General features: G+C 43.8%; 1 protein-coding gene across 1 annotated transcript in view; it reads left to right on the top strand.

Moving 5' to 3' along the window:
* The window catches only part of pola1 (polymerase (DNA directed), alpha 1), a 94,928-nt gene that overhangs the window by 51,753 nt on the left and 22,842 nt on the right, over window positions 1-20,333 (top strand). Inside the window, exons 27-35 of the mRNA XM_055881541.1 lie at window positions 7,116-7,148; window positions 7,429-7,521; window positions 7,704-7,909; window positions 8,128-8,260; window positions 8,388-8,519; window positions 8,697-8,871; window positions 12,097-12,278; window positions 13,540-13,671; window positions 16,765-16,881. Of these exons, the coding sequence (XP_055737516.1) occupies window positions 7,116-7,148; window positions 7,429-7,521; window positions 7,704-7,909; window positions 8,128-8,260; window positions 8,388-8,519; window positions 8,697-8,871; window positions 12,097-12,278; window positions 13,540-13,671; window positions 16,765-16,881 (1,203 nt within the window). The remainder of the gene's footprint in view (window positions 1-7,115; window positions 7,149-7,428; window positions 7,522-7,703; window positions 7,910-8,127; window positions 8,261-8,387; window positions 8,520-8,696; window positions 8,872-12,096; window positions 12,279-13,539; window positions 13,672-16,764; window positions 16,882-20,333) is intronic.

Raw genomic sequence — 20,333 nt, 5'->3', positions numbered from 1 at the left:
CGGGAGGTGAGAGAGGGAGTCTAGAGGGTTAGAGAGCAATGGATACTGCAGTTTAGGGGAAGACGCAATGAAAATAAATATATAAGAGAGAAATGGTGAGGAAAACAAGGGAAAGAGAAGATTGAGTGTATGTAACTGGCTATAGTCGATCTTCACAAAACTACACTATCATAATTCATCTGTCCCTGTGGCACCACACCTAGTTGTTTATCTGTAACATGAGTGGCGTTGTTCAGTTGTGTGTGTGTGTGTGTGTGTGTGGACTACAGTGCCTTCAGAAAGTATTCATACCCCTTATTTCACATTTTGTTACACCCTGAATTAAAAATGGATGAAATACATACAAAATCTCACCCATCTACTCTACGGCTGACCCTATTTAGTCGACTGGTCGATAGGCTGTTGGTCGACCGAGATTTCTTTAGTCGAGCAGTCGCATTATATATATATATATATATTTTTCTTTCATGGTGCACAAGACACCTGTCTGATTCGATCCTGTCTCAGTGGATTAATCCGTTTGTGGAGGCCACAGGGATGGCACAGTCCGTCATTCTAAGACATGTGAAATTGAAATTGTATATGGTGCAACACTAATAAATCTAATATTATTTTATAATAAATGCGCTTTCTCCTGCGTTTGATAGGTCACTGTCCGCAGTTCTGAAACAAACCTCAGTGCGCCGTAGAATTGCGCCTTTCCCTATGTTGCTATGTGCTTAAGAGCAAAGTTAACCAGCGTATTGGGTTTGAGAAAAATGCGGCGGAGGCAGCAGAGATGAGTAAACACCCAGCCTTTGCCTTGATGACAGCTTTGCACACTCTTGGCATTCTCACAACCAGCTTCATGAGGTAATTTCCTGGAATGCATTTCAATTAACAGGTATGCCTTGTTAAAAGTTCATTTGTGAAATTTCTTTCCTTAATACGTTTGAGTCAATCAGTTGTGTTGTGACAAGGTAGGGGTGTTATACAGAAGATAGTCCATGTTATGACAAGAACAACTCAAATAATCAAAGAGAAACGACAGTCCATTACTTTAAGACATGAAGGTCAGTCAATCTGGAAAATTTCAATAACTTGGAAAGTTTCTTCAAGTGCAGTTGCAAAAACCATCAAGTGCTAGGATTTTAAACTGTCTCTCATGAGGACCGCCACAGGAAAGGAAGACCCAGAGTTACCTCTGCTGCAGAGGATAAATTCATTAGAGTTACCAGCCTTAGAAATAAGCAATTAACTGTACCTCAGAAATTGCAGCCCATTTAAATGCTTCACAGAGTTCAAGTAACAGATACATCTCATCAACTGTTCAGAGGAGACTGCATGAATCAGGCCTTCATGGTTGAATTTCTGCAAAGAAAAGCCACTACTAAAGGACACCAATAAGAAGAAGATACTTGCTTGGGCCAAGAAACACGAGCAATGGACATTAGACCGGTGGAAATATGTCCTTTGGTCTAATGAATCCAAATTTGAGATTTTTGTCTAACCGCCGTGTCTTTGTGAGACGCAGAGTAGGTGAACGGATGTTCTCTGCATGTGTGGTTCCCACCGTGAAGCATGGAGGAGGTGGTGTGGGGGTGCTTTGCTGTTGACACTGTCGGTGATTTATTTAGAATTAATGGTACACTTAACCAGCATGGCTACCACAGCATTCTGTGGAGATCGCCATCCCATCTGGTTTGTGCTTAGTGGGACAATATATATTTTTTCAGTAGGACAATGACCCAACACACCTCCGGGCTATTTTACCAAGAAGGAGAGTGATGGAGTGCTGCATCAGATGACCAGGCCTCCACAATCCCCCGACCTCAACCAAATTGAGATGGTTTGAAATTAGTTGGACAGCGGAGTGAAGGAAAAGCAGACAACAAGTGCTCAGCATATGTGGGTACTCCTTCAAGACTGTTGGAAAGGCATTCCAGGTTAAGCTGGTTGAGAGAATGCCATTAGTGTGCAAAACTGTCATCAAGGCAGAGGCTGGCTACTTTTGAATAATCTCAAATATAAATATATTTTGATTTGTTTAACACTTTTTTTTGGTTACTACATGATTCCATATTTGTTATTTCATAGTTTTGATGTCTTCACTATTATTCTATAATGTAGATTGGTACTGGTACTGTATATATCTACAGAAATTAGACCTCTTGCTTCTGTTGCCTGTTTGAGTGTTTGTTATATGCCTATTGATTCCGTGAGCACCAAGCCTCATGCAATGGCAGAATGTCGGATAAAGCCATTTCAGCTGTTTTTAATCTTTGCTATGCTGTAATAAAGGCTTTAAAAAATATATTTCATTAGAACAAACTGGTGTTACTTATAATTTATTTAGTGTATACACTGTTCCAAACAGGCAGAAAAAAATCCAAAAATTCAATCTCTTTCAAGATTATTGGTAGACAGCCATTTTAAAATATAGCTAGAGATTTTCAAGCTGATTTTAAGTGAAAACTGTAACTAGGCCACTCGGGAACATTCATTATTTTGGTAAGCAACTGCAGTGTATATTTGGACTTGTGTTTTAGGGTATTGTCCTGCTGAAAGGTGACTGTCTCCCAGTGTCTGTTTTAACTCTAGGATTTTGCCTATGCTTAGCTCTATTCCGTTTCTTTTTATCCTATAAAACTTACTAGTTGTTGCCGATGACGAGCATACCCATAACATGATGCAGCCACCACCATGCTTGAAAATATGAAGAGTTTTACTCAGTGTTGTGTTGGATTTGCCCCGAACATAACACTTTGTATTCAGGACATAAAGCAAATTTCTTAGCTGCATTTTTTGCAGGCTTACTTTAGTGCCTTATTCTAAATAGGAGACCTGTTCTGTTAATAGTTTTATTCTGTACAGGCATCCTTCTTTTCACAATGTCATTTAGGTTAGTATTGTGGAGTAACTACAATGTTGTTGATTGTGTAATTAATAGTATCACCATGCTCAGTTATATTCAAAGCCTGCTTTTTACATTTTTAACCATCTACCAATAGGTGCCTTTCGAGGCTTTGGAAAACCTCCCTGGTTTTTGTGGTTGAATCTGTTTGAATTTCACTGCTCGACTGAGGGACCTTACAGATAATTGTATGTGTGGGGTACAGAGATCAGGCAGTCATTCAGAATCATTTGAAACACTTATTGCACACAGTCCATGCAACTTATGTGACTTCTTAAGCAGATTTTTATTCCTGATCTTATTTAGGCCATAACAAAGGGATTGAATACTTATTGACTCGAGGCATTTCAGCTTTTCATTTTTAATGAATTGTTAAACATTTGTAAAAACATAATTCCACTTTGACATTGGGGTGTTGTGTGTAGGCCAATGACACACAATCTAAATGTTATATATTTTAAGTTCAGACTGTAACACCACAAAATTAAGAAAGTCGCCAGGTGTGAATATTTTCTGAAGGCTCTGTATGTGTGATATGTGCTGTGGTTAGTACAGTGCAGTCGTCGGTTTGGATACCACTCACAAATTCCGAAAGTCATGGTCAGATGACTAGTCTTTCAGTGGGGTGGCTCCTTGAGTGGTCCACCCTGTGGTCACTGACAGCAGATGGAAAACTGGCTAAATACGACCAGACCACGCATCAATTATATGAACACTACCTCACCTCCTCTCCCTCGCTCCACCTCCCTTTAATCTCAGCTGCTTTCTTTCCTAACGCTACTTTCTTTCCTTCCATCTCTTTCTTCCCTGTTTTGACATTTTTAGGCACAATATTACATTCTTAGGCATGTGTGTCTGCGTGTCCATGTGCCTGCGCGTGCATGTGATGTAGGATGACCTTGGTGGTAGTCTCTAATGGACGAGGCTGTGCTGTAATTACTCAAACTTCCCCTCCTCCCTCCCTTCTCCTCACATCTCCCTCCATCCTGTATCGGAGGTATGTAGCAGCCCATAAAGCTTAAGTCCCACTCTAATTTCAGGGAGGGGAAACCACTCGTAACCTTTCCTCTCCCCGCACTGTCGGTCTCAAATAGCCCTGTCCTTGTCTCTGCGGAGGGTTGTGTGTGTGTGTGTCAGGGTTTCAGATAAGAAAATGTGGCACCTGACATTTGACCTGCAGCATTTTAATTTACTGGACATTTGAGAAATTTACCAGACCCATATGCATTGGGTGCCTGATTTAGGGCGTCCACTCACGGTGCTCAGAATGACATATTATGATAATTCATCTTAACAGAACATGCATCTTGAGGAAGCATACTGCATACGTGCTCATTACTGAAATCCGATGCCAATTTGAATGTTAGAATAACTGTCCATTTACTTTTCCTCGAGTAAGACGAGTAACGAACAGCAAAATAACTACTCTGTCAATCTTTTATTCCCCGTAATAGAAAAGTTTACCTATTCTTTTGGTCAGCTTGTCATTCTTTGCGAGAAAGAAATAGCCTATTCCAAACAAATTGAGGACAGTTGTGGGACGATAGATCCCAAATTCATACAACCAGTAAGTGTAGGCTACATAAAAAAATAAAAAAATAGCAAAAGAGGCTGATGCAACATATATGAATGTTTAGCTTAAAATGCTGATAAACAATTTATTAACATTATAAGTGCAGCTATATGCACAAGGTAGTAGGCTACTCGTGAATGTGCATTCCATAATGCTATTAGGAGAATAACACCATTGTCAAAAGCGCTCCTCACCTGAGCGGTTTCATGAGACTAAGATGAAAATATTTGTTAGAAATGTAGAAAGAGGGGAGATCTAAAGATGCAACAAGTAGCATGGGTTGCTAATATGACTAGGATTGTGCATTTGGCTACAGGACAATGAAAGTTAATTTGAAAACAAATGGAACATAAGAGAAAAGCTACTGGTTTCATTAGCATATGGAAGTCTTTATAAAATAATTGCCTCCACGTTTGGTCGTATTTTGGCTGGGCTACTTTGAAGCCAGGTAAACATGCCTCATAATGTACTAAAACATTAATGTTTCAAGCCATTAAGTAAGTTTTCAAAATGCGTACTGCCTCCAGCTCATTGCAAAGTGGTATGTGACGCTCTGAAGCCTGCCTACCATTTATATGTACATGAATGGGAAGTGCGCTTCGATTACCAGTTGAGAAGGGAAAAAATGTTAGCTTTTTTTTTTTTTTCGTGGCTATCAAACTGTTTTTAACACGATTTAATTCATAATTGTTCCTCAATGATTGGGCATATAGAACTCATTTCACTCCAGCAGCAAGCTGTAGCTGCAACTCATGCGCTGTCTGACAGATTTTAAGCTGAAACTAGGCTGTATGCGCATGCGCCATTTTAATTCCACTAATTCATGCAAATTAACCCATAGATTGATAAGCATGTATTTACATTGACTGGTAACATTGACTGGTATTTTCATAAATGAATAGCATTATTTTGTGATGCGATTTATTATTATTTTTTTCGGGCAATTGCCCAGCAAAGATTTTATTTATCTCCTTTCGGGGTTTTTTGTCAGCTACTACCGGCTAACAAACCCTGGGGGGTGTGTGTGAAGGGACAGATTGCTGATGTCACGTCACACTGCACCCAGTCACTCTTACCCCACCCTCAGATTAGCATCCCTGATCCTTGCACTGTACACACACACTCAACCCCTACCTGTTAGGATCCCTCTGCTACAGAGGACACAGGCACTAGTGCCTTAGTGTCTGTCCATCTATCCCTCAAGCTCTCTCTCTTCCTTATTCTGTCCATTTTTCTCTTACACCTTTCCTTGATGCATTTGAACAGACAATTCACTCCTGGTTTCACTGTTTTTTCTCTTTGCCCGTCCCCATGTGAGCACAGCTCCATTCGTTCTCTCGCTCGCTTCATCTGTTTTCTCATTCCCACTCTCTGGTCCGTCACTCATTCTGTTGGCTATTGAGGCCATTAGGAGTCATTAGGCTCGCTGTGTGTGTGGGGGGGTTTGAAGGCCCGTTGCAGCGAGACTAATGGCCCTATTAGCCAATTATCCTCCATTTAATAGCAAATCACCAAGGCTTTACGCGTGCGTGCGCACACACATACGCACACACATACGCACACACAAAGATGCAAAAACAGCAGATTTTTCTGACATTGAAATCATTAGATGGGCCACAGTCCAAACGGTGGGGGGGGGGGGGGGGGGGGATAATAAAGAATATTAGTATATTTACACACACACACACACACACAGTGTATACAATACAAATTCACTATAATAGTAGACTAACTCTGTAAGCCACTCTACACAATCACTGAACCAACAGCATCGCCGAGGCCCTATGCGTTCTCTCCCAGACCCGTGCATAGAAAGTTTGGAGCGTAGCATAAGGTCCATCCAGTATGCATAATAATACAGTCCACACTCAAGGGAGATTACTATAATTGTTTTATTTTAGAGTATAGACTGGACATATGTGGTAGGATATTAGGCTAGGTATTGTATAACAGCACAATCATTATTTTAATATATTTTTATTATAATTTTTTTTAATGCTTGATCTCAAATAGGCATGTGCATAAGCTCTAATGTGCGTATGGGTGTTCTACATGCAACGTCTTAAATGCTTTGAATGAATCACCTTAAAGTGCTGTCCATTAGTGTTGTTTGCCTTTCAAACAACATCCACAACAACCATGTTTTCTACTGAGTTTCAACCTATTGTTCAACTTTTTTCTTCAAATTTATCATCACAGTGAGGTAAAAAAATAAAAAAATTGTAACGTCAGTTTTAAGAGCATGAGACTATCTTGATAAATGTTTGTGATTTTCCATTGCATTTGCATTGATGTCAGAGTGGGTAGAGGGACAATAGATCCCTGAGTACCAGGCCATTAGGACCTGATGGAGGGACAGTAGAGCCCTGAGTACCAGGCTATTAGGACCTGTTGGAGGGACAGTAGAGCCCTGAGTACCAGACCATTAGGACCTGGTGGTCGTTAGAGAGTTGAGTACTACCAACGCATGTACAGAGTACATAAGAGGAGGTTACCGTGACTCAACGGTCACGTGGAATTTGACAGCAGTCATGACTCATGAGTGCCAGTTTGACAGTAATACAGTCACCGCAACAGCCCTACTTGACAGTTCATTATGCTATTTGAGTGCTTTTGTATTCATGATGTTCTGTACTGTGTTTCCCTTAGATCCTGATGCACACCAAAGACATGGTTCAGAAGGTGAGTACTTGATGTACTCTAAACCTAAATGATCAATGGAATACCTCACCAGTAGTCACTACATGGTCATGTTAGAAAGAACAATGCAACAATATCCTTACTGATGACCAAGAGCTAGGTCGTGCGCACAAAATGTCACCCTATTTTCTATATAGTGCACTTCTTTTAGCCAGGGCCCAGGGCTCTGGTAAAAGAAGTACACTAGGGAATTTCCGTACCATTTCGAACGCAGTCCTACTTTAGACCCCACTCCTCACCTCTGACTTCCTGTGTGTGTCAGATGAACCTGGAAGTGATCTACGGCGACACAGACTCCATCATGATCAACACCAACAGCTCCAGTTTGGAGGAGGTCTACAAACTAGGAAACAAGGTAAGGAAAAAGAGGAGAGAGGGAGAAATAGAGGGGTTTAGAGCAAGAGACTCCATCGTAATCAAACTCCAACAGTTATATAGTGTGGGTTGGTGGTGAAATAAAGGCATGGAAAGTGGAATAGAGAGAACAGAATGCCAGATGGATAAAGAGAGATTGACCTTGCCTGTGTCTTCCCCCAGGTGAAAGCTGAGGTGAACAAGCTCTACAAGCTCCTGGAGATTGACATCGACGGGGTGTTCAAGTCTCTGCTGCTGCTGAAGAAGAAGAAGTACGCCGCCCTGGTGGTTGAGCCGCTGGGGGATGGCCGCTACAGCACCAAGCAGGAACTCAAGGGGCTGGACATCGTAAGAAGGGACTGGTGTGACCTCGCCAAGGAGTGTGGCAAGTAGGTGGACTCGTCAATTGGAGAACGCTATATACTGTACATCCACTCGTCCCCTTCCTCTTGTATAATGCCAAGATGTCTCAACCACTTTGGCACAGAAGGTAGTGTGTTTGCTGTTGCTGCAGGGTTGGCTGGTTCAAACCTTGCTCTGGCTGAGTCGCGGCAATGTTAATCAATGACCTGATTCTACCCATCTTCCTCCTCCACCTCTTTCTCAGCTATGTGATTGGTCAAATCCTGTCGGACCAGAACCGTGATGTCATCGTCGAGAACATCCAGCGTCACCTTGTGGAGTTGGGAGAGAAGGTTGCTAACGGAACCATCCCGCTCAACCAGTATGAGATACACAAGGTGTGTGTTTTTTCAACGTTCTTTGTGTTGGTATGCGTGCCTACAGTGTGAGTCTGTATCAATGCCCACTCTCCTCCCTTGCGCTCTCCCTCTTTTTCTCTCCCTCATCTCCCCTCCCTTCTCCCAGGCCCTGACTAAGGACCCCCAGGACTACCCAGACAAGAAGTCTCTTCCTCATGTTCACGTGGCTCTGTGGATCAACTCTCAGAGCGGACGAAGGGTTAAAGCTGGAGACACAGTCTCCTACATCATCTGCCAGGTAGGGATGGAAGAGTGTGTGTGTGTGATGGCAAGTGTATTATGAGTTTACAGGTGTGTCTTTTTGGAGAGGGACTTTCAGTCAGTGTATCTGTGGATGAAAGTGTGTGTGTGTCTGTGTTGTATAACAGAAGTGTTTTTGACCCTCTCTCCCTTCTCCCTCTCTCCTCTCCCCCAGGATGGCTCTACATTGGCAGCCAGTCAGAGGGCCTACGCGTTGGAGCAGCTTCAGAAGCAGGCCGGGCTGAGCCTGGACACCCAGTACTACCTTGCCCAGCAGGTGCACCCCGTGGTGGGCAGGATCTGTGAGCCCATCGAGGGTATCGACGGGGTCCTCATCGCTACATGGCTGGGTGGGTCTCAGTTCTCAGCACTGTTTCACTGTTATTAGAATAGATATGAATTGTAGAGGCTTTCCTGGCCTGGTGCCTGAAGTTTTCCCTGATACGGACACATGGTCTGGAAGAAATCCTGGTCTTAGAGATGAGGGCCAGTAGATATATAGTTCTTAACAGAAACCTGTGTCCTTGGTCTTCACATTCTGTCTGTAGATGGCACTGTGTATGTTGCTATGGGGGGGAAGTGGAGGTGGGGGGTTTTGTGGCCTAGTCCTCAAAACTGATTTACTAACACATTATTCACTTAGCCACGGAAAGTGTGTGTTTTCTCTGTGTGTCAGTGTTTAGGTTCACCTGGGAATACCAAATGGGTGTTCAGCTGCTCAGCTTCTAATGATATGATTATCTCAGCTGCTTGCACACACACAGGGATTTGATTGTTTTGGCATCCTTACAAAAATCTGATATTTCCGGTTTGTTTTTATCACACCTCCCTCACGATCTGCGCTCTCTCTGTCCTTTCTCTCTGCCTTTTCCTCTACAGTCTCCACCATACCATATGTTCGGGTTCTGTCCACCCATTCTCTCCCAGAGTGATTTGGTGATAAAATAGCACTTCCTTATGTTTTAAAATACATTTTACCAAGACAAATATGATTTATTAATGCTCGGAGTCGTTCAGTAGGGTTTTTCTAACTTTTGATTAACAGTATATCAACAGAGTCGGATTTCGTAACCTAATACATCCGATATCACCGAGCTCTGACAGCCGTGCCGCTTTCTCGCAGCAACTTTGAGGATTTTAGATATTGTGGTGGTCAAGTTTTTTCCACGGGTCGCTAAAAGCTAAATTGGCATGACACAAGCTGAATTAAATGTAATAAGCTTTGAAAATAGAAACAAAATTAATTGTACTCCCCTTACCACTCTTTTGAATCAAAAATACACTCTTTCAATATAAAATGCAGATTAAATCTTTTTCATCACAGATTTTTTGTATGTCTGCGTTTTGAAAATGCAGATTTCTGAAAGCTAATGCGACCCCATGTTTTGTGAAATCTTCAAAAAAGAACAGGAATTTTTCATTATTATGAACAGCATATGGTAAAATATAAAAAATACTACATGTCATGTCTCAAAATCTACATCTTACCTCCATATTGTTTTATGTCCTGTGGATTGAGAAGAAAGATGAGTTAGGCAGCCTTCATTCTGTCACAGCATCCAGCCTAGTTGACGTGATGCTGTGCAATATTCCTTACTTTTGAGCACTTTTTTTTGCTGGCCTTGATTTAGTCAGCCTAATTTTGGACATCCTACAAGGTAAGAACTCCAATAACTTTTGAACGTATTATGATAGAAACATGATGTTTGGACCATTTGGTTTTCAAAGAGGATTATCTACACAATAATATCATTGGACAAAATATGCATTTTTAATTTGACATTTTAATTGCATTCGGAAAGTATTCACATTTTCACATTTTGTTACTTTACAGCCTTATTCTAAAATTGATTAACAAAAAAATGTCCCTCATCAATCTACAGACAATATCCCATAATGACAAAGCGAAAACAGGTTTTTAGACATTTTTGCAAATGTATTAAAAATAAAAAACCGAAATGCCTTAATGTAAGTATTCAGACTCTTTGCTATGAGACTCGAAATTGAGCTCAGCTGCATCCTGTTTCCATTGATCATCCTTGAGATGTTTCTACAACTTGATTGTTGTCCACCTGTGTTAAATTCAATTGATTGGAAATTATTTGAAAAGGCACACACCTATGTAAGGTCCCACAGTTGACAGTGAGTGTCAAGAGCAAAAACCAAGCCATGAGGTCAAAGGAATGGTCCGTAGAGCTCTGAGACAGGATTGTGTCGAGGCACAGATCTAGGGAAGAGTACCAACAAATTTCTGCAGCATTGAAGGTCCCCAAGAACACAGTGGCCTCCATCATTCTTAAATGGAAGAAGTTTGGTCCCACCAAGACTCTTCTTAGAGCTGGCTGGCCGGCCAAACTGAGGAATTGTGGGAGAAGGGCCTTGGTCAGGGAGGTGACCAAGAACCTGATGGTCACTCTGACAGAGCTCTAGAGTTCCTCTGTGGAGATGGAAGAACCTTCCAGAAGGACAACCATCTCTGCAGCACTCTGCCAATCATGCCTTTATGATAGAGTGGCCAGACGGAAGCCACTCCTCAGTAAAAGGCACATGACAGCACGCTTGGAGTTTGCTAGAAGGCACCTAAAAGAATCTCAGGCCAAAAGGGGCCTAAAGGATTCAGACAATGAGAAACAAGATTCTCTGGTTTGATGAAACCATGATTGAACTATTTGGCCTGAATGCCAAGCGTCATGTCTGATGGAAACCTGGCACGATCCCTACAGTGAAGCATGGTGGTGGCAGAATCATGCTGTGGGTATGTTTTTCAGAGGCAGATACTGGGAGACTGCGCCGTTCATCTTTCCCTCAATCCTGACTAAAGTGCAGAGATTCTTGATGAAAATCTGCTCCAGAACGTTCAGGGCCTGAGACTGGGGCGAAGGTTCGCCTTCCAACAGGGCAATGACCCTAAGCACACAGCAAAGACAACGCAGGAGTGGCTTAGGGACAAGTCTCTGAATGTCCTTGAGTGACCCAGCCAGAGCCCGGACTTGAAGCCGATCGAACATCTCTGGAGAGACCTTAAAATAGCTGTGCAGCGACTATCGCCATCCTACCTAACGGAGCTTAAGAGGATCTGCAGAGAAGAATGGAAGAAACTCCCCAAATTCAGATAAGCTTGTAGCATCATACCCAAGAAGACTTGAGGCTGTAATCGCTGCCTAAGGTGCTTCAACAAAGTACTGAGTACAGGGTCTGAATACCTATGTAAATGTGATATTTCATTTTTTTTTTTTTTTTTGTAATACATTTGCAAAATGTTTTTTAAAAAAATCATTTTTTTCTCTGTCATTGTGGGGTATTTTGTGTAGATTTAGAAAAAAAATTATTTAATCAATTTTAGAATAAGGCTTTAACGTAACAAAATGTGGAAAAAGTAAAGGGGTCTGAATACTTTCCAAATGCACTGTATGTCAACTTCACCCTTCTGCATTGCCACACACATTCAGACAAAGTAGTCTTGATTGGTTCTGCCTCAGACTGGTTTTGTGTGTTTGTTCAGTAGCAGTGTGTTTATAACTGGTGCCAATAGCATCTGTGTAGATATTGTGATTGATTGTGTGTGTGTTCCCCAGGTCTGGACCCCAGTCAGTTCCGGGCCCAGCAGCAGGCGCAGAGAGAGGAGGAGGTAGATGGGTTCCTAGGAGCTCCGGTCCAACTCACTGATGAGGAGAAATATAAAGACTGTGAACGCTTCACATTCACCTGCCCTCTCTGTACCACTGATAATGTCTACGACAATGTGTTTGAGGGAGCGGTACGTACACGCACGTGCACGCACACACACACGTTTGATACTTCCTGTGAAGTATGCTATAGTCTTTCAGTGTTGTACCTCATGTCTTATTTTTAGACAGGACTGACTCATACACACAGTCTGTGTTCATTGACATAGTCTACACTCCTGTACTTAAAGGCTCCTAAACCCCTATACACACACTCTCCATCTCGATCTCTCTTTGTCTTTTGTGCTTTTTCACTCACTCACTCACTCACTCTCACACATCACACTCCTACCCACCTACTACAGCCATTCCTAGAACCGAGGTCACTGGAAAAGGGAGGTGTGTGTTTTCTTATCACTCAGTAATGAGTTAGACGGACACAGCTTTCTCTTGTCGCAGAGAAACTCTTGAAGCTGACACTTTCCCCTCCGTTTGTCCTCCCATGGTTCTGACATCACATACACTGATAAGGTGGTACGTTAATTAGTGGTAACATGGTCTAACAACTCAGGCGGGCCTTGACTTGAGATACAGGGGGAGTGAAGGAAAGAGGCCAGGGAGATTGAAAGGGGATGGCAAGAGAGGAGAAGAGCTGGAGGGAATGGGAAAGACAGACGGGGGAGAGGAAGAGAACATCAAATAGAGCGAGGTAGACGGCTGTTATCAAAACCAGAGAAGAAACAGAGAGCGAGGGAGGGAGGGAAAAAAGGAAAATCAATTGATGTTCTCTAGTCATCTCCTGGGGATGAAAACCCAACTTCAAACTTTTTGCTGTATGTGTACTCCCGGCTGTCCTGCCATCCATCTGTCAGTCCAGCTCCCCATCCACCATTTCTGTAAAAGCAGGGAAACCCTGTAGGAATATCACTACTATTATGTGGAAATGTGTGTATCAGTGCAATAAATGCATAGCCCTGTTGAGACACTCCCCAGTCCTGTCACTGACTAATTGAGAACATTGTTTAGGCCTCAGCAGATAGGAAGTAGTTAGCTACTAGTTGTGGGATTCCTGTTATCATAGCAGTCCAGGTAGGTGCCTATGAAAGCCTGTTTTGACAGGTGAATGAGTGGGGAGATTGGCTGGGGGTCTACTTGATCTGCCTATATGTGGTGCTGCATGATTCCTACAGTCCTGAGTTCTCCACTGCTAAACCTGGAGAGCAGGCTTTTACTGGTCCTCTGTGTGTGTGTGTGTGTGTGTGTGTGTGTGTGTGTGTGTGTGTGTGTGTGTGTGTGTGTGTGTGTATGCGCGCCAGCGCTGTGCTGACGAAGTCCCATCCTGTTTGTGTGTAGGGTACGATGGTGGAGGCGGCTCTGATGCGATGCTGCAACCCGACCTGTGGGGGGCGTCCTCTGGACTACTCCACACACATCACCAACAAGCTGCTACTGGACATCCGCAAGCATATCAGGAAATACTACAGCGTGAGTACCAACGGGGGTGTGTAAGAGGAGGGAGAGAGGTGTGTGTGGTTTATTGCAGGCAGTTTTATCCTGCTCAGATTGACTATTTATTGCTACTCTACTGAATGCCGAACACTGGCCTTTCCCTCTGCTACACACACATAAATACACACACCCCTCGCCCTTCTGCATTACTGCAAATGGACTTAATTTAGTTCTTTCAGGCTTTAGTGCTTTCCTGGAATACACTACACTGTAGTAGTCAGGCTCTGACTGGAGCTTGTATTTGGATATCTTTAGTTGGAGAAATAGTGTGGAGGGTTTTAGAACTGTTCTGGAACTCTCTGTATTGGTTTTAGAACTGTTCTGGAACTCTCTGTATTGGTTTTAGAACTGTTCTGGAACTCTCTGTATTGGTTTTAGAACTGTTCTGGAACTCTGTATTGGTTTTAGAACTTTTTGCTTAGTAGAACTTGTATGTTTTCTAGAACTAGCACTGATGCTGTCTTCAGGGTTGTGGAAGATTGGAGTGGCGTTGCCTGCTAGTCTTTTAGATTGAGCATTGTGTGGAGGTAGGGGAGGGGGTGTTACTCTCCCACAGTGCTGAGCAGAAATCAATTAGTGGGGCGAATGTGCCCCCAAAAACACGCACATACACTCTCTCAGGGAACAAGCCTCTCGCCCCCTTTGTAATGTGTGAAACAGCTGCTGCCACTGAATACTAACGCCACACACACACTCTAGGAACACACGTGTGTATAAACACACAGAGGGGGCGATGAAGAGTGGTAATTAAGGATTTCTTTCAGACGAAGGGAGAGCTCAAATGGAGCTGTTTGTCTGGCCAGATAGACTGAAAGCCCTGGCCTGCACCTCTGTGCGCGTGTGTTCCTTCAGAGACGTTAACCCCCCCACTATTATCAATAAACCTGCTCTGCTAGACTGGCCAAACACTGATCCCTTTCTCTTCTTCCTCTCCATCAATCTTCCTCTCCATCTATCTTTCTCTCCCCCCCCTCCCCTCCCGAGTGTCGTTGGTTCATTTTGTCATTCCGACCCCCCTCTTATTTACCCCTTTCAAACACCCGTTGCCATGGCGTTTAACAAATTATTGCAATTACTCTCGTCATGTGGGTCACCCCTGGAAACTGGCTGAGGGAGGGAATAAATAGAGAAGAAGGTGATAATCCTATTTTGAACAAAAGGTCAAATTGCTGAATGGAGCCGCTTTGATTAAGCGGAGGATGTACAAAGTGGACTGGTTTCAGCTCTATTCAGAGAGTGAGAGGTGAGTGCGTGTTTGTGTGCGTGCGTGTCCCTGCCTGCGTGGTTGTGTGCTTTGTCTACAAAAGTGGACTGGTTTCAGACCTATTCAACTCTGGAGCTGGCAGGATTGATTACCTTACACGCTAGAACCTCTGTCTCTTCTCTCTCTCTAGTCCTTTTATCCTGAGATCCACCAGTCAAAATAGTGTGTATGTGCGCGATTCCTGTGTGTTGAGTTCCACTGGTCTGAGATCACTGTGTGACACAGTAACCCCCCACAAAGTCAACTATCTGCCTCATTATCAAACCCTGGATGGAGGGAGAAAAGGCGGGAGAGAGTTGGACAGAGGAAGAAAGGGGAGCGTGTTAGAAAAGAGGGAGAGGAGAGAGAAAAATGGGATGAGGTGCAAATGAGAGAAAAGAAGAGAGGGTGAAAGGAGAACAGAAAGAAGGAGAGAGGAATATGGATGGAGAGGGAGGGAGTGTAGGCTAGTTTCTGTGTCTTGTCTCACTGCAGTTTAATCTGTTTAGTTAAATGGTGTGGAAGTCATCTGACGGCTGGATTCAGTGTGTCAGGTAGTGACTGCTGTAATTATGTCATTATCACCCCCCCATCTCCTTCTTGCTCTCTCTGGCTTAATGTTTTTCTCTCTTTCTCTCCTCTTGCTCAGTTTCACTCAAAGACCCACAGGACTTTATCAGTTAATATACCCTTTCTCATGTGTGTGTACGCATGCATCTCCAGCCCATGGGAACAGTGCTGTGTGTTTAGGCTTGTGTCCTCAGGAGACTCTGGGATCAGACAGTCAGGCAATAACATCCCTAATGAACACACACACAGCATCCCGCCAATCGCCTATAAACGAAAACCAAACACACACATATGTCCCAATTCAATTACAATCTCCCAGAGTTCACAGCATTACCCACAACCCCCTGGGCCAGAGACGTTATCTAAACATTGCCAACCGCCACAGACACGAGGATCATGAGACATTAAACTGCTCTGTTGGCTCTGATATAATATTCACCACAATGTTGTGTGTGTGGTTACAGCCAGGTTAATGAGATTGATAACAGTACAATAGACCCTTCAGTTTATCTGTCTGCTCTATGATTGTAATTGATACAGGGGAAAAGAGACCTCCATATTTCCTCCTTTTCTCTGTGGCCTAGTATATCTGGGAGAATTATGGGGTGAAGGGTGCATAGGGGTGTGTGGCTCACCCTTAGTGCTCAACTGGGTCGTTGTGTGTGGGATGATTTGGCATGTGAGGTGGTAGGACAGGTGCACTATGTAGTAAGGGGTTGGATGTCTTGGGAACTGTTATTAGTTGGGTAATAACCCCAACACGAAAGGGCAGGCCAGGGAGATATAGGGTATTAGATTAGGGATGAGGAGGAGGGGAACAGAGGGAGTAGGGTCTGCACCTGTCCAAGGCCACTGACTCACCCCAGGGGTCCTAACCACCTGCTGCCCTCTGCTCTGCCTGTCTGAAAAGGGAAGGACCCCCAGGCTCAAGCAGATGTGCCTTATTCACACAGAGGGGTTGTCTTGGAAAATTCGAGAATATACAATTTAGGGAGGAGGCAGAGAGAAGGCGGGAGAAAGTTGATCTATGTGTATTTAGGCAGATCATTATGTAATTGTTTCCAGCAAGTTAGCCTCGTATTTTAAATTTTCCTTGATATGAATACAATGTTGTATAATTATTGTATTTCCTCTGCTTCTCTCTCTCTGTCCTTTTCTGTCTGTCTGTCCCACGCCATCTCTCTTCACCCCCCAATCCCTCTTCACTTCCATCCCTCTCTCCTCTCTGTCTCTGTCTCCCTCTCTCTCCATGTCAGGGTTGGTTGGTGTGTGAGGACCAGGCCTGTCAGAACCGAACTAGGAGGCTGCCTATCTCCTTCTCCAGATCTGGACCCATCTGTCCTGCCTGCACCCGCTCTACACTCAAACCAGAGGTAACAGACACACACTAACACACCGCACACACATACACCCACAAGCATGAACACACCACACACATATAATCCACTTGCATAAACATACTGGATGTGTACACACACACACCCACACACTCACTGAATCGATGTTGGATGGTTTGTCCAGGTGATGGTGCTGTAGAGCCATTTTTAAAGCTACTGAGCTCTCATCCTCTTCTCTCGTCCCCTTCTCTTCTTGTCCCCTTCTCTTCTTGTCCCCTCCTCGTCTCAGCTCTCCTCCTCTTCACATCTCACGTCCTCTCCTCGCGTCCTCTCCTCTCGTCCTCTTCTCTCATACTCTCCTCCATTCACATGGTCTAAATTCTCTCTTCTCACGCCCCTCTCACACTCCCTTGTTTTTGCTCTCCTTTTTATTTACCTCCCCTCCATATTTCTCCTCTTTCACTCTCCCTCCCCCCCTCCCACCCTGTCCTTGCCTCAACTGTTGTGTTCATACTTTAATGAGATTCTTACACAGGCCATCCCAACACACACACACACACACACACACTTGTAATTCATGTTGAAGTACAACATACACACACTGATAAGGGTATCCTCTGTTCTCTACACAGACCTCTTACGGCCTTGAGTGTGTGTCTGTAGGAGGGTACTGGTAGTTTTAAACTGTCTCCTTTATGAAGACCAGGTTAGCCTGAAGGGTAGATGTTTTTCTTTCTGTGTTTTTCTGCCTTCACTTGATCTGACGTCTCTTTCCCTCTCATTTTATCCCTGACGTTTCAATGTATTTTTCTCCTGTAGTTCTCTCCCTTTTTCCGCTCTTTTTCACTGCCTCTCCACTTTCTTCCTCCTTCCCTACAAGCTTTCTCTCTCTCTTGATCCTCCCCCTCTTTCTCTCCCCAAGCTCCCTTTCCCCTCTTCCTCCCTCTTCTCTCTCCCCCTTCTTCCCCCTCTTTCTCCCCCCTCATCCTCTCTCCCTCCCCTTCTATCTCTCCCTCTATCTCTCTCTAGCAGTGTGTAGGGTTGTGTGGCGACAGGTTGAAACCCAAAAGGCCAATTTGTCTTGTCACCACGGCCACTTAGGCGTCCTTCTCTGTGCCTGAGGGCCCTGCCACTTTAAACTGCTGGCTGAATAAAACATTTAACTCACCCCTCTACCCTTAACCCACCTCTTCTCTCCTCCGCTCCCTCCATCTCTCCTGTTCTCCCCTGCTCCTTCCATTCCTCCTTCAGCCTTCCTCCTTTTCGCTCCTCTCCCACTCGCTCCCACCTTTCTGTTCTCTCTCCCTCTTTCTCCCCTCTTGTACTTTCATTCCTCCAGCCTTTTCTCGTTCTCTATCTCATTATACATCATCCCCTCTTTCTCCCCTTTGCCTCCATCCTTCTTCTCCTTTATCATCTTATCCCTCTATCTTCTTCTTACTCTTCATTCCACAGCCTCGTTCCTGTCTCTGTCAGTGATGTGTTTTCTGCTTGCTCTCTCTCCCCCTCCTGCTACCTCCCTCTCTCCCCTTCTCATATTCCCTCCCTTGCCCCCCCCCCCCTTATATGTCTCTCTCTCACCCTACTCTCTTCCTCACTCTCTGATCTCCATGTAATAGAGGAGTAATAGCCACTCTTGTTGATTGGTTAGTAATTTGAGGGAGTTATGCACAGGTGCAATTTGTAATATTTTCAGTAAATTAAATTTCTCTTTCTCTCTCCCTCTTTAACAATCTCCCCCTCCCTTGCTTTCGTTTTGTATCTGATGCGCTTTCTCTCTCTCATTTTCTGTTTCTCTATCGCTTCTTTTTTCCCTTTCGTTTTCAGTTTAGCCAATGCGCTCAGTCCCCTCCCACTCTTTTTCTCTCCCTGTCCCTCTCTCCCTCTCCTCCTCCCTCTTTCTTCCTCTCTCTCTCTCACTCCCTCCCTCTTTCTCCCTCCCTGTCTTTCTCCCTATCTATCTTTCTCTCCCTGCTTCCCTCTCTCTCTTTCTCCCTCAGTTTTATTGATGTACGTTCAGGCGCCCATTAAAGCTCTTTTTTCCTCTCTAGTGGAAATTGCAGCATGTTAATTTTCACACAAATTACGGCAATAGCAGGTATCTCTATTTGATACATTATAGCTGGAGCAATCAGAGATAATTGAGTGCCTTTCAGAGGGAGACGGCTGCATTCACTCCCGGCTCAAAGCCGCCCCATTATCGCCTAATCGCTCTTTAAACACTGAAATTCACCGAACAAAAATTCTTGTCATAATTTCGCTTAAGTGTATTTGGAAATCACAGGGCCTTTGAGCGAGGATAATTGAAATCAAATCCCTTTCACTGAAGCTGACATTTCTACATTTCCCCCCAATTGAAATTAATTTCAAAAATTGAGCATGAATATCTTCAAATAGCAGGCAATTATACCTTGTGAATGGGGAGAAATTACCCATTGGTGCAGGGCTGCGCTAGCAAGCGGGAGCGCCAGTTAAATGTCTTTGTTTCCTGCAGTGTTTGGCTAGTAAAGATTTACATATATTGACTCATTATGGAGGCTTGTGAAGCCGATCGCTGGGAGGACTCAACCCAACGCTACAACGTCTGAGTTAAACCCTATCAGATTTCATAACGCACAGCTACACAGTGATTTCTCTCTCCTCTCTCTCGCAGCTACAGTGGTGTGTGTGTGTGTGTGTGTGTGTGTGGTGTGTTTAAGGGGTCAACTGGATCTGCAGGTTAGCAGTGTCTAGGTGGAATATACACTGAGTGTACAAAACATTAGCAACACCTTCCTAATATTGAGTTGCACCCCCTTTTGCCCTCAAGAGCATGGACTCTACAAGGTGTCGAAAGCGTTCCACAGGGATGCTGGCCCATGTTGACTCCAATGTTTCCCACAGTTGTGTCAAGTTGGCTGGATGTCTTTTGGGTGGTGGACCATTCTTGATACACATGGGAAACTGTTGAGCATGAAAAACCCAGCCGATGCACCTGGCACCCACTACCATCTACCAGTCTGTTGTCTTGCCAATTCACCCTCTGGAGGGCACACAAACACAATGCCTCAAGGCTTAAAAATCATTCTTTAACCTGACACTGACTGAAGTGGATTTAACAAGTGATATCAATAAGGGATCATTTCTTTCACCTGGTCAGTCTATGTCATGGAAAGAGCAGGTGTGCTTAATGTTTGTATACTCAGTGTATGGCATGGAACCTTTCGATGTAGCTCCAGTGTTTATGGATTAGTACTAGTGATGGCTGACTGTGCTGTATTTACTGTATGAATCTCATACTGAGCAGGAGACTGTCACAGTTACACACTTATTTTGTCATGTGGTATGTAGTTATCCATGTAGTCATTGACCTCTCAGTACCTGTCTGAATAGAATACTAATTGTAGTTTTAGGGGGGTCATTTTACCGTGTTCAGTTTATTGTGTGGGCTTTTGTTGTCTGTTTTAGACAGTTGGCTGTGGTTTAGCTATTTAGACCCATTTTGTATG

The sequence above is a fragment of the Salvelinus fontinalis genome, chromosome 25, assembly GCF_029448725.1.
Source record: "Salvelinus fontinalis isolate EN_2023a chromosome 25, ASM2944872v1, whole genome shotgun sequence".
Classification (NCBI taxonomy): Eukaryota; Metazoa; Chordata; class Actinopteri; order Salmoniformes; family Salmonidae; genus Salvelinus; species Salvelinus fontinalis.
The sequence above is the reverse complement of the archived record's forward strand: the minus strand, read 5'-3'. Positions and strand labels throughout refer to the sequence as shown.